Here is a 14,991-nt window from a genome sequence, read left to right on the forward strand (position 1 = left end):
TCATTATTTTCGTATGATACAATTTACATAGACCACACAATACATTAATGAAACTAATAAGAAAATTTATTACGTTTGCTAATACATTATAATTATAAAAATCAGTAGTATTTCTCTAAAACAGCTACAACCTATATTGAAAATAAGATGCTAATCACAAGAATAATAAAGATGATTCTTATGCAGTAATTAATCCTAACAAATAAAGATGAAAATTTTACAGAGAACGTTTTTAAACTCTACCAAGAAATGAAATAATATCTGACTAAATAGAGTTATGGCACTGAATTAAAAGTATGGAAAGCAACATGAATAGATCTTTAAAACAGTATTGAATATTAAAAAGTGACAATAGAATGAAATTTATCACACAAAATTATTTATGGAAATTAAAAATGCATACACATTAAAATGTACTCTACAAGGACACATACATATCTGAGGACTTATATTAAATTATTAGAATGGGTATCTTTGGTGGAAGTAATGAGAGTAGTGATTAAGGATGAAAAGAAAAAGTTAAATGAAATAAAACAAGAAGGAGTCCAGTATAGACTGAAGATAATAGTTACCTCAACTTTCAGTCTCCTGGGGATGTCCAAATAACTGAAAGGTGTAGTGGGAGTAAGGAAGGGATACACTTGGAAAGATAAAAGGCATTATATTAGATGCATCATTTACATTGCCTCTACTTCGTATGGAAATCCTGGTGGCATAGTGGTTAAGAGCTACAGCTGCTAACCTAAAGTTCGGTGGTTCGAGTCTAGCAGGTGCTTCTTGGAAACTCTATGGGGCAGTTCCACTCTGTCCTATAGGGTCGCCATGAGTCAGAATCAACTCTATGGCTACGAGTTTTTCTGGTTTCTACTTCTTATAAAAATCCTGAGAGTTGTGTATTACTAGCCACGTTTTACAGTATGAGGAGATGGAGGTTCAGAGAGGTTAAACAATTTGCTCAGGATTACATAGCAGATAAGTAGCGGGGCCAGAATTAAAATCCTAGCCTGTCTGCCTCCACAGCTGATATTCTTGTCAGGTTACCATACTTTGGGTGACATTTATATGAGTGTCATTGTTTTATAGCTACCATGTCGATGCCTCCAGAGCAGAACCAGAGCTGGGTTTCTGAATTTATCCTGCTTGGCTTCTCCAGTCATCCCACCTCCAACAGGATCCTCTTCATTGCCTTTCTTCTCCTGTACTTGAGTGCAATCCTAGGGAATGGGCTCATCATCACTCTGATCTGCCTGGATTCACATCTCCACACTCCCATGTACTTCTTTCTCTGTATCCTCTCGCTATTGGACGTGGGCTATGTCACCACCATCATGCCCCAGATGCTGGTGCACCTTCTTTCTCATTCTCAGACCATATCCCTTGCTGGCTGTTGGCTGCAGATGTACGTGTTTGGTGCCCTGGGCCTGACTGAGTGCATCTTCTTTGTGGTCATGGCCTATGACCGATATGTGGCCATTTGCTACCCACTACATTATACTGTTATCCTCAGCAGGAGAGTGTGCACACGACTGGCAGCTGGAACCTGGGCCTGTGGTTTTTTCTTCTCTCTGATTCACACCTTCCTCACCATGAGGCTGCCCTATTGTGGGCCCAACATCATCAACCACTACTTCTGTGAAGGCCCCTCAGTACGAAGCTTGGCTTGCATGGACACCTACCTGACTGAGATGGTAGACCTGGTCATCAGTGTGTTTGTGAATGTTACTCCAAGCTGCCTCATTCTGGCCTCTTATATTCGTATTGCCCTGGCCATTCTCAAGATCAAGTCCACCAGGGGCCGTTGCAAGGCCTTCTCCACCTGTGCTTTCCACCTGACTGTGGCCACACTCTTCTATGCTCCAGCCACCTACATCTACCTGAGGCCCAACTCCAGCTACTCCCGTGAACGTGACAAGCAGATTGCACTCTTTTACAATGTCTTCACCGCTCTGCTCAACCCTATTGTCTATAGTCTGAGAAACAAGGACATCAAGGGAGCTTTTTTCAAGGTGATAGGACGTGGTAGGGTGGTCTGGTGAACTGAGATCCAAAAGAGTCAGTATCTGTGATGTTTTCAACCAACATTGCACATTTGAACCAACATATACTTGTCCAGTAGAACAAATGAGGTCCATGAAACCAACATGGCTGTACTGATCAACTTGCTATGTTGTAGTACAATAACAAACATTTCCATAAACTCAGTGGCTTATAACAGCAAAGGTTCCTGTATTGCTCATGTTCCATATCAGTTATAGGTTGGCTATGGCCTTCTGTAGCCTTGGATCCTGGCTGAAGAAGAAGCCCTACCTGGAACATGCCATTCTTGTGACAGAAGGAAAGAAAAAATAGCTAAAACAAATGAAGACCTTTAAAACTTCTGCTCATAAGTGACACACATCTCTTTGTTCACATCCTATTGGCCTAAGCAAGTCACATAGTCAAGTCCAATGGTAAAGGTGTAGGAAGTATTTTCTTCCCACTGAAAATAAATGTAAGTCACTTGGAAATGGGCAGGGATGTACAATCCCTCTATAGGGAGGGCAGAAATTTGTGGGTTAACAATTTAATTTACCATAATGGTGCAAGAACCAATGAAATGCATGTAAACAACATGAAACATGGTAAATTTAAGTGACATGATATGGTAAAAGAAAACAGTAAAAGGCTAAGGTGATAAATACTATCAGAGTGGTACATATAAACAGCGAATATCTGTAGCCAACTCTGAAAAGTGAACCACTGGTATATGAAACCACCACAGTCCATGGGCCTGACTTGATGCATGCAACCAATGTGGCCCGTGGGGCTAATATGATATACTCTGCAAAGTGTTGTGGAAAGGGTACAGGACTTGCTATTAGTGATCTGGCCTCTAGTCCCAACCTTGTTAACTTGCTGTGTGACTTTGGGAAATTTACTTCCTTTCTCTGGGCCTCCCTTTACTCATTTATAAAATGAACGCCTTAAATTTAATGATCTCTAAGTCTTCTTGTGACTCTAAAATTCTATACCACAGTAGATGGAGTGGGCACAGCGCATGAAACTCAAATGCAGTAAGTTTGTGAAAGTCCTCTGTGAACCATAAGAAGAATAAGAAAACCATAGCAGAAGGAGAGTTGCTGCTATATGTACTGCACATCTGTAAACCATAATGGGCAACACACATAGCAGTGCATCTTATTATTTCAAGAGATCAAAATGAAATATGGGGCTCTTCAAGAGTTTTGACATGGGGCCTCAGAGTTAGCATTGACACCCAGCTTTCTCCTAATTATCATTGGGGATGATCTAATTCAATTTTAGTATCTCTTAAGCATCCATTATGGCCCAGCTAGTATTAAGCCCTGTGGAAACCACGAGAGACATGAGGAGATATTTATAGTCATGAAATTACAATACCACAACCCAAGAAGATGCTACAGGGATCTGTGATGACTGATAATCTCATGGGAATAAGATTATTTCAGTGGGTGTCAGGTGTGGAGAACCAGGTTACACCTTACCTCACTCCCATTCACTACTGTGTACCTGAGCACTTCGCAAGCTCTTCAGAGCTTGGGGTCAGGGAAAGGAGGAGGGCCACCAAAGAAGACTAATATTACTTCTCCACAAAGGGAATGAGAGCTTGAGATAGAAACTGAGTTCAGTTACTGAAAAATGAAGTTGCAAAACTCTGAAGAAAACAAATAGGCTTCTGTGATAGAGAAAAATGGAGGGAGTAAACCTACTTAGCAAGAGTGGATAGATAAGGCCTTGGTGAAGAATTAAGATCTGAGACCCAAAGATGAGAAGGAGCTAACCACGTAAAGAGTCAGTACTAATATCTGTTGCTGTGGAGTCATCTCCAACTCATGGCAACCCTATTTACATCAGAGTAGAACTGTGTTCCATAGGATTTTCAGTGGCTAATTTTATGGAAATAGATCACCAGGACTTTCTTCTGAGGTACTTCTGGGTGGACTCAGATGGCTAATTTTTCAGTTCACGGCTAAGCACATTAGCTGTTTGCACCACCCAGATACTGCTGCAGAGAGATAAGAGAAGGACATTTCAGGCAAGTGGATGTCAGATACAGAGGTCTCAAATCAGGAAAGGACTTTACATTGTTTGAAAAGCTGAAAGAAGGCTCGTGTGGTCATAATAAAGGGAAGAGGAGAGGTAGAGATAACATTGGAGTGGTAGTTAAAGGCCAGGTCCTAAGCAGCACTGGGAATGCTTTGATACTTATTGGGGAAGTGGTGCCATTTTAGGGGTGAGATACTCTAGCATGTGTGTGACTTTAGAAGATAGTAACTTGAAAGGGGGTGGAAGAAAAGGTCACTGAGAACGTCAGGGAACTCAAATGCCAGGGGTGAGACCAAACAACTTCCCTTTTAAAGAGCTTCAGGTTGAGGGCATTGGGAGGAGGACTGCTGATTCTGGTGCTGAAGTTTAGATGAGAGAGAGGGAGGACTGGGGAAGGGGAGGAGAAATGGGAAGTTAGGCCAATAAACGGATGAATAGACTGATTAATCAAGAATTGGAGTCTGGGAATAATGAATGACTAGGGAGTTCCAAACTTCTGGTCTGATAGAGATTTCATCTCTAGTACTTGAGTGCAAATTTGGGGTTGGTGGTATGGTCCTGAAGCATTTACTCAGTGATGTAACAGGACTGGACTGGGCAGGAGATTTGGGTGGATACGTATAGCTGCACCAATATTCTGGAGGTAATGGTATGACAAAGTTCCAGGCAGTAAACCCAGAGGACTTCAGGCGGAAGGTAAAAGGCCCTATTCATGGTGGGGTGTTTCCTTACCCATCTGGGGAGTGGGAAAAGGACTATGTGGCTGATTGAGGGGACTTGCCAACTGATAAGAGCTTCCTGCTTCTGGCTTAGTGGGGAAGGGGGATGGTTGGGTAATGTGGGGGGTAGTCTTGGCTATTGTGGTTCCTCCAGAAGTTAGAGGTTCTACTTGGTAGCCCTTCCAACTAGAGAGTCACATATCAAGATAATAGATAGGTGAGTCTTGTGGCTAAAGTGTGATGAGGTGTTGTTTGTCTCCCTCCTGGGACAGTTTATAATGGAGTTTGAAACTCAGGGTGAAATTACATTTTATCTTGAAAGTATGAACAACCTATTTTTTTAAACACCAGGGATGAGGGATGAGATGGAAGGGAGATGATAACAGAGTATTTTTAGAACTATGGCTTGGGGGAATTGATGTGGGGGGTTGGACTGAAGAACAGCAATCTTCTCTGGAGGTGCTAGACTTGGATGGCCTTCTGTCTCTGCTGAAAGAAGTCACAGTGCCTGTCTCCATGACATCTGCAATCCTCAAACCAGCATAGTTCACAGGAAGCAGATATGTACTTAACCAAAAAAAAACAAACAAACAGTTTGCCATCGAGTCGATTCTGACTCATAGCGACCCTATAGGACAGAGCAGAAGTGCTCCATAGGGTTTTCAAGGAGCGGCTGGTGGATTCAAACTGCTGACCTTTTTGGTTAGCAGCTGAGCTCTTAACCACTGCTCCACCAGGGCTCTGATATGAACCTAAGGGTAGGTTTTAAAAAATATTGTTATTAAGTAAATTCTCCATTGATTTGGGTCTGTACAATTTTTTTTTTTTTTTTTTTGCTTTATTCCAATGTTTCAATGAACAAAGAACATGGAGCCAGAGTGAGTAGCAGCCGCCTAAGTCTGGTGGGACATAGGTGAGCCATTTGGGGAAAGCAGTCTTGTACTAAACTGAAATGACTGCCTCTCCAAACTTTGCTCCATTTAGTCCCCTTTGTCTACGAACACGACTTTTCATCATTAGCAGACTGGTAAGAACACTCCACAATTTATTAGTTGTTTGTTCTTGTGCAAGAAACTTAAGTTACTGAAGTCTCAATTTTCTCTCTAAGAATGGAATGGCCCATTCTCAAGGGCTCTGCATTCTTAAAATTCCATGGAAACAGGAAATCTAAAAAATCACAAGAAAATACTTTGCAGAGACCTATGCAAATAAATATGAAATAAATACAAAAACTAAAGTGAAATGGGTAATTTCTTATGGAAATTACCAGTCTTAACCCCCCTAAAGGTAGAAAGTTTTAACAGACCATTTTTTTTTATTATTAACTTTTATTAAGCTTCAAGTGAACGTTTACAAATCCAGTCTGTCACATATAAGTTTACATACATCTTACTCCGTACTCCCACTTGCTCTTCCCCTATTGAGTCAGCCCTTTCAGTCTCTCTTTTCGTGACAATTTTGCCAGCTTCCCCCTCTCTCTATCCTCCCATCCCCCCTCCAGAGAAGAGCTGCCAACACACTCTCAAGTGTCCACCTGATATAATTAGCTCACTCTTCATCAGCATCTCTCTCCCACCCGCTGACCAGTTCCTTTCATGTCTGATGAGTTGTCTTCGGGAATGGTTCCTGTCCTGTGCCAACAGAAGGTCTGGGGAGCATGGCCGCCGGGATTCCTCTAGTCTCAGTCAGGCCATTAAGTCTGGTCTTTTTATGAGAATTTGGGGTCTGTATCCCACTGATCTCCTGCTCCCTCAGGGGTCCTCTGCTGTGCTCCCTGTCAGGGCAGTCATCGATTGTGGCCGGGCACCAACTAGTTCTTCTGGTCTCAGGATGATGTAGGTCTCTGGTTCATGTGGCCCTTTCTGTCTCTTGGGCTCCTAGTTGTCGTGTGACCTTGGTGTTCTTCATTTTCCTTTGCTCCAGGTGGGTTGAGACCAATTGATGCATCTTAGATGGCCGCTTGTTAGCATTTAAGACCCCAGACGCCACATTTCACAGTGGGATGCAGAATGTTTTCATAGTAGAATTATTTTGCCAATTGACATAGAAGTCCCCTCAAACCATTTTCCCCAGAACCCCGCCCCTGCTCCGCTGACCTTTGAAACATTCATTTTATCCCGGAAACTTCTTTGCTTTTGGTCCAGTCCAATTGAGCTGACCTTCCATGTATTGAGTGTTGTCTTTCCCTTCACCCAAAGCAGTTCTTATCTACTGATTAATCAATAAAAAACCCTCTCCCTCCCTCCCTCCCTCCCCGCCTCGTAACCACAAAAGTATGTGTTCTTCTCAGGTTTACTATTTCTCAAGATCTTATAATAGTGGTCTTATACAATATTTGTCCTTTTGCCTCTGACTGATTTCGCTCAGCATAATGCCTTCCAGGTTCCTCCATGTTATGAAATGTTTCAGAGATTCGTCACTGTTCTTTATCGATGCGTAGTATTCCATTGTGTGAATATACCACAATTTATTTACCCATTCATCCATTGATGGACATCTTGGTTGCTTCCAACTTTTTGCTATTGTAAACAGAGCTGCAATAAACATGGGTGTGCATATATCTGTTTGTGTGAAGGCTCTTGTATCTCTAGGGTATATTCCCAGGAGTGGGATTTCTGGGTTGTATGGTAGTTCTATTTCTAACTGTTTAAGATAACGCCAGATAGATTTCCAAAGTGGTTGTACCATTTTACATTCCCACCAGCGGTGTATAAGAGTTCCAATCTCTCCGCAGCCTCTCCAACATTTATTATTTTGTGTTTTTTGGATTAATGCCAGCCTTGTTGGAGTGAGATGGAATCTCATCGTAGTTTTAATTTGCATTTCTCTAATGGCTAATGATCGAGAGCATTTTCTCATGTATCTGTTGGCTGCCTGAATATCTTCTTTAGTGAAATGTGTGTTCATATCCTTTGCCCACTTCTTGATTGGGTTGTTTGTCTTTTTGTGGTTGAGTTTTGACAGAATCATATAGATTTTAGAGATCAGGCGCTGGTCGGAGATGACATAGCTGAAAATTCTTTCCCAGTCTGTAGGTGGTCTTTTTACTCTTTTGGAGAAGTCTTTAGATGAGCATAGGTGTTTGATTTTTAGGAGCTCCCAGTTATCGGGTTTCTCTTCATCATTTTTGGTAATGTTTTGTATTCTGTTTATGCCTTGTATTAGGGCTCCTAGAGTTGTCCCAATTTTTTCTTCCATGATCTTTATCGTTTTAGTCTTTATGTTTAGGTCTTTGATCCACTTGGAGTTAGTTTTTGTGCATGGTGTGAGGTATGGGTCCTGTTTCATTCTTTTGCAAATGGATATCCAGTTATGCCAGCACCATTTGTTAAAAAGACTATCTTTTCCCCAATTTACTGACACTGGGCCTTTGTCAAATATCAGCTGCTCGTACGTGGATGAATTTATATCTGGGTTCTCAATTCTGTTCCATTGGTCTATGTGCCTGTTATTGTACCAGTACCAGGCTGTTTTGACTACTGTGGCTGTATAATAGGCTCTGAAATCAGGTAGAGTGAGGCCTCCCACTTTCTTCTTCTTTTTCAGTAATGCTTTGCTTATCTGGGGCTTCTTTCCCTTCCATATGAAATTGGTGATTTGTTTCTCTATCCCCTTAAAATATGACATTGGAATTTGGTTTGTAAGTGCGTTATATGTATAGATGGCTTTTGGTAGAATAGACATTTTTACTATGTTAAGTCTTCCTATCCATGAGCAAGGTATGTTTTTCCACTTAAGTATGTCCTTTTGAATTTCTTGTAGTAGAGCTTTGTAGTTTTCTTTATATAGGTCTTTTACATCCTTGGTAAGATTTATTCCTAAGTATTTTATCTTCTTGGGGGCTACTGTGAATGGTATTGATTTGGTGATTTCCTCTTCGGTGTTCTTTTTGTTGATGTAGAGGAATCCAAGTGATTTTTGTATGTTTATTTTATAACCTGAGACTCTGCCAAACTCTTCTATTAGTTTCAGTAGTTTTCTGGAGGATTCCTTAGGGTTTTCTGTGTATAACATCATGTCATCTGCAAATAGTGATAACTTTACTTCCTCCTTGCCAATCCGGATACCCTTTATTTCTTTGTCTAGCCTAATTGCTCTGGCTAGGACTTCAAGTACAATGTTGAATAAGAGCGGTGATAAAGGGCATCCTTGTCTGGTTCCTGTTCTCAAGGGAAATGCTTTCAGATTCTCTCCATTTAGAGTGATATTGGCTGTTGGCTTTGCATAGATGCCCTTTATTATGTTGAGGAATTTTCCTTCAATTCCTATTTTGGTAAGAGTTTTTATCATAAATGGGTGTTGGACTTTGTCAAATGCCTTTTCTGCATCAATTGATAAGATCATGTGGTTTTTGTCTTTTGTTTTATTTATGTGATGGATTACATTAACGGTTTTTCTGATATTAAACCAGCCTTGCATACCTGGTATAAATCCCACTTGATCAGGGTGAATTATTTTTTTGATGTGTTGTTGGATTCTATTGGCTAGAATTTTGTTGAGGATTTTCGCATCTATGTTCATGAGGGATATAGGTCTGTAATTTTCTTTTTTTGTAATGTCTTTACCTGGTTTTGGTATCAGGGAGATGGTGGCTTCATAGAATGAGTTGGGTAGTACTCCTTCCTTTTCTATGCTTTGAAATACCTTCAGTAGTAGTGGGGTTAACTCTTCTCTGAAAGTTTGGTAGAACTCTGCAGTGAAGCCGTCCGGGTCAGGGCTTTTTTTTTGTTGGAAGTTTTTTCATTACCGTTTCAATCTCTTTTTTTGTTATGGGTCTATTTAGTTGTTCTACTTTTGAATGTGTTAGTTTAGGTAGGTAGTGTTTTTCCAAGAATTCATCCATTTTCTCTAGGTTTTCAAATTTGTTAGAGTACAATTTTTCATAATAATCTGAAATGATTCTTTTAATTTCATTTGGTTCTGTTGTGATGTGGTCCTTCTCGTTTCTTATTTGGGTTATTTGTTTCCTTTCCTGTATTTCTTTAGTCAGTCTAGCCAATGGTTTATCAATTTTGTTAATTTTTTCAAAGAACCAGCTTTTGGCTTTGTTGATTCTTTCAATTGTTTTTCTGTTCTCTAATTCATTTAGTTCAGCTCTAATTTTTATTATTTGTTTTCTTCTGGTGCCTGATGGGTTCTTTTGTTGCTCACTTTCTATTTTATTCAAGTTGTCGGGACAGTTCTCTGCTTTTGGCTCTTTCTTCTTTTTGTATGTGTGCATTTATCGATATAAATTGGCCTCTGAGCACTGCTTTTGCTGTGTCCCAGAGGTTTTGATAGGAAGTATTTTCATTCTCATTGCATTCTATGAATTTCCTTATTCCCTCCTTGATGTCTTCTATAACCCAGTCTTTTTTCAGGAGGGTATTGTTCAGTTTCCAAGTATTTGATTTCTTTTTCCTAGTTTTTCTGTTATTGATTTCTAGTTTTATTGCCTTGTGGTCTGAGAAGATGCTTTGTAATATTTCGATGTTTTGGACTCTGCAAAGGTTTGTTTTATGACCTAATATGTGGTCTATTCTAGATAAAATGGTCTATCATGCGCGCTAGAAAAAAAAGTATATTTTGCAGCAGTTGGGTGGAGAGTTCTGTATAAGTCAATGAGGTCAAGTTGGTTGATTGTTGTAATTAGATCTTCCGTGTCTCTATTGAGCTTCTTACTGGATGTCCTGTCCTTCTCCGAAAGTGGTGTGTTGAAGTCTCCTACTATAATTGTGGAGGTGTCTATCTCACTTTTCAATTCTGTTAAAATTTGATTTATGTATCTTGCAACCCTGTCATTGGGTGCATAAATATTTAATATGGTGATGTCTTCCTGATCGATTGTCCCTTTTATCATTATATAGTGTCCTTCTTTATCCTTTGTGGTGGATTTAAGTCTAAAGTCTATTTTGTCAGAAATTAATATTGCTACTCCTCTTCTTTTTTGCTTATTGTTTGCTTGATATATTTTTTTCCATCCTTTGAGTTTTAGTTTGTCTGTGTCTCTAAGTCAAAGGTGTGTCTCTTGTAGGCAGCATATAGATGGATCGTATTTCTTTATCCAGTCTGTGACTCTCTGTCTCTTTATTGGTGCATTTAGTCCATTTACATTCAGCGTCATTATAGATAAATAAGTTTTTAGTGCTGTCATTTTGATGCCTTTTCATGTGTGTTGTTGGCAATTTCATTTTTCCACATACTTTTTCGTGCTGAGACGTTTTCCTTAGTAAATTGTGAGATCCTCATTTTCATAGTGTTTGACTTTATGTTAGTTGAGTCGTTACGTTTTTCTCGAGTTATGGAGTTGTTATACCTTTTTGTGGTTACCTTATTATTTACCCCTGTTTTTCTAAGTAAAAACCTAACTTGTATCTTTCTATATCGCCTTGTATCACTCTCCATCTGGCAGTTCAGTGCCTCCTGTATTTAGTCCCTCTTTTTGATTATTGTGATCTTTTACATATTGACTTCCATGATTCCCTGTTATGTGTATTGTTATTTTTTTTTAATTAATCTTAATTTGTTTGTTTTTGTGATTTCCCTATTTGAGTTGATATTAGGACATTTTGTTTTGTGACCTTGTATTGTGCTGGTATCTGATATTATTGGTTTTCTGACCAAACAATATCCTTTAGTATTTCTTGTAGCTTTGGTTTGCTTTTTGCAAATTCTCTAAACTTGTGTTTATCTGTAAATATCTTAATTTCGCCTTCATATTTCAGAGAGAGTTTTACTGGATATATGATCCTTGGCTGGCAGTTTTTCTCCTTCAGTGCTCTGTATATGTCGTCCCATTCCCTTCTTGCCTGCATGGTTTCTGCTGAGTAGTCTGAACTGATTCTTATTGATTCTCCCTTGAAGGAAACCTTTCTTTTCTCCCTGGCTGCTTTTAAAATTGTCTGTTTACCTTTGGTTTTGGCGAGTTTGATGATAATATGTCTTGGTGTTTTTCTTTTTGGATCAATCTTAAATGGGGTTTGATGAGCATCTTGGATAGATATCCTTTCGTCTTTCATGATGTCAGGGAAGTTTTGTGTCAGGAGTTCTTCATCTATTTTCTCTGTGTTTTCTGTCCCCCCTCCCTGTTCTGGGACTCCAATCAGCCGCAAGTTATCCTTCTTGATAGAGTCCCACATGATTCTTAGGGTTTCTTTATTTTTTTAAATTCTTTTATCTGATTTTTTTTCAGCTATGTTGGTGTTGATTCCCTGGTCCTCCAGATGTCCCAGTCTGCATTCTAATTGCTCGAGTCTGCTCCTCTGACTTCCTATTGCGTTGTCTAATTCTGTAATTTTATTGTTAATCTTTTGGATTTCTACATGCTGTCTCTCTATGGATTCTTGCAACTTATTAATTTTTCCACTATGTTCTTGAATAATCTTTTTGAGTTCTTCAACAGTTCTATCGGTGTGTTCCTTGGCTTTTTCTGCAGTTTGCCTTATTTCGTTTGTGATGTCTTGAAGCATTCTGTAAATTAGTTTTTTATATTTTGTATCTGATAATTCCAGGATTGTATCTTCATTTGGGAAAGATTTTGATTCTTTTGTTTGGGGGGTTGTAGAAGCTGTCATGGTCTGCTTCTTTAAGTGGTTTGATATGGACTGGTGTCTCCGAGCCATCACTGGGAAACTAGTTTTTCCAGAAAATCCGCTGACTGGTACGCTGGCTCCAGGCTCTGAAAACAATCACTGCCTCTCCATATTTGTTCATTCTCCGTCTCTAAATCTGTGTTTGTTGTTCAGGGTTCGTGATCGATTCACTTGTTTTTCAGAGTCTTTGTTGCAAGAGGGATCCGCGGTAGCGTCCACCTAGTCCGCCATCTTGGCCCCGCCTCCTTTCACGTGTATTCTTACTCAGAAAAAGACAAGGCCCCTTTGTGTCAGATTGGCTATTGGTAACAGAAGAACCACAGAGCCTGTAGCTTCCGGCTTAGTGGTGGCCTTCTATGGCCCAATGGCTCACTCAGTGGTCTTACTCCAGCCTGTTACCTTGAGGAAAGCCCTCTTCACGTCCTTGTTACGGAGGCTGTAGATGATGGGGTTGAGAAAGGCGGAGATGACATTGTAGAACAGGGCCAATTTCTTGTCCCTCTCTAGGGAGGCGTTAGCCCCAGGGTTCATGTACATAAACATGGCAGGTCCACAGAACATGGTGACCACAGTGATATGGGATGCACAGGTGGAAAAGGCTTTAAGTTGACCCGGAGTTGAGCGAATTCTCAAAATGGTGGCAAAGATGCACACATAAGAGGCCAGAATGACAGAAAGAGGTACCAGGAGAAGGATGAAGCCCAGGATGAAATCTACCCGGTCATTGAGGGATGTGCCTGTACAGGCCAGCTTCAGGACAGCAGGGACCTCACAGAAGAAGTGGTTGATCTCATTTAGGCCACAATAAGGCAGATGCATAGTGAAGACAGTGTAGATTAGGGAACAGCTGACACCCCACAGCCCACAAAAAACCACCATTGCTCCACATAACCATGGGCTCATGATAACTTTGTACCTGAGTGGGTGGCAGATGGCCACATATCTATCATAGGACATGACAGAGAAAAGCCAGCCCTCAGTGATGCCCAATACGAGGAATATGTACATCTGGGCCACACATCCAACATAGGTGATAGTTTTCTTCTGGCAGACCAGATGCACCAACATCTGGGGCACAGTGGTGGTGATGTAGCTCATGTCCAGCATGGAGAGGACACTGAGGAAGAAGTACATGGGTGTGTGGAGGTTGGAGTCCAGTTGAATCAGTGTAACAATGAGCCCATTGCCCACAAGTGTGGAGAGGTAGAGGAAGAGGAATATGCTGAAGAGAATTGCATTTATTTGGGAGTCTCTGGAAAAGCCCAGAAGGATGAACTCAGACACAGAGCTGTGGTTCTCCCATGTGAAGTCCTGCATTCTCCTTCAGCTGCAGAAAAAGAAACAGGCCTTCTAGTGGCCCTGTTCAAGGTACATATTCAGGCAACACAGCCATTCTGTTGCTGGAAAGACCAGTGGTTATTTGGATTTTAGTTAGAATTAACTAACACAGTCAGGACAGACACTGAGGTTTACCTGGGGTGAGGCTAAATTTGGGGAGGGGAGGGAAAACTTCATGGAATTTCTTACTTCTCAGACCCAAAAATCTTTTCTCCAGACCCCCAGATCTCATTTCCTTCCCTTTGTCAGTCCCAGCAAGACCACATGCTTTCCTCTCCTTAAGGAGCCACCATCACTTAGTGCATTGCTTGGTGTTCTCCTGCTCTAGTCCTATCCACTGAGTGGGATGATGAAGATTTTGAAGCTCTCCTCTTCCTTTTCTCCTCAGAAATAGCACCAGGACTTTTTCTTTTGGTGTTCTAAACTTCTGGTAACTATAGAGAAATACATAGGAGAGTAAGAAATTGAGGAAGAGAAAATGGCTCCAGAAACATTTGAAGTTCTTAGAATATTTTATCCAGGCCTGTGTTTCTTGAGGCTTGAGCCTCTGGGAGCTTTCTAACATATCATTTTCTTTTAGTTGAAGGGGCACACCCACCCTGTTTCTTCCTGGCCTTACCCAGACCTGAAGGGAAAGCATCTTCTTGCTTGATCCCAAAACTATAATTAAGGCAGAACACTCATGATCTTTTCTGTTTAAAGACAGTTTTGGCATTTCTGAATCCCTCCATCCTGGTGCCAATACCCCTCCCAATTGTAATCTGCTCCTTGGAGGTCCTTTTTCTCTGGAATTGAGTGTTATAATTGGCAGAAAACCCAAGTTAAGCCCTGCATGTGGAGTTACTTTATCTCTTCAAAGTTGAAGACTGATTCACTTGTTCATAGTGCTATAGGAGGTGGTGTATTGTAGTGGAGGAGTATGGGATTTGGAGTTAGAAGACTTGGGTTCAAATCTTTGTACTGCTACCATACCAGAAAAACCAAACCAGTTACTGTCGAGTTGATTCCGACTCATAGCGACCCTATAGGACAGGGTGGAACTGCCCCATAGAGTTTCCAAGGAGCGCCTGGTGGATTTGAACTGCCGACCTTTAGGTTAGCAGCCATAGCACTTAACCACTACACCACCAGGGTTTCCACTTCAACCAGTTTAATCTCCTTGAGCCTCAATTTCCTACCTGCAAAAATGGATATAACACTTACCAGGGAGGGAACCTCTAAGAAATAATACATGATATGTGTGGAACACCTAGCACCGTGACTAGCACAGAGCAGGATCTCAATAATGCTGGCTCCCA

General features: G+C 40.8%; 2 protein-coding genes across 2 annotated transcripts; one reads left to right on the forward strand and one right to left on the reverse strand.

The window, feature by feature from the left end:
* Positions 1-483: 483 nt before the first annotated feature.
* Positions 484-2,369, forward strand: LOC100653666 (olfactory receptor 2A12-like). Its single transcript, XM_003415339.3, has one exon. The coding sequence runs from the start codon at positions 1,089-1,091 to the stop codon at positions 2,034-2,036; it is 948 nt and encodes a 315-aa protein (XP_003415387.2). The 5' UTR covers positions 484-1,088; the 3' UTR covers positions 2,037-2,369.
* Positions 2,370-12,724: 10,355 nt separating this feature from the next.
* On the reverse strand, positions 12,725-14,524 carry LOC100653950 (olfactory receptor 2G3-like). Its single transcript, XM_064283145.1, has one exon. It carries the CDS (start codon positions 13,670-13,672, stop codon positions 12,725-12,727), a length of 948 nt encoding a protein of 315 aa, XP_064139215.1. The 5' UTR covers positions 13,673-14,524.
* Between the last annotated feature and the right edge of the window lie 467 nt (positions 14,525-14,991).

Source organism: Loxodonta africana, chromosome 3 (genome assembly GCF_030014295.1).
Source record: "Loxodonta africana isolate mLoxAfr1 chromosome 3, mLoxAfr1.hap2, whole genome shotgun sequence".
Lineage (NCBI taxonomy): Eukaryota > Metazoa > Chordata > Mammalia > Proboscidea > Elephantidae > Loxodonta > Loxodonta africana.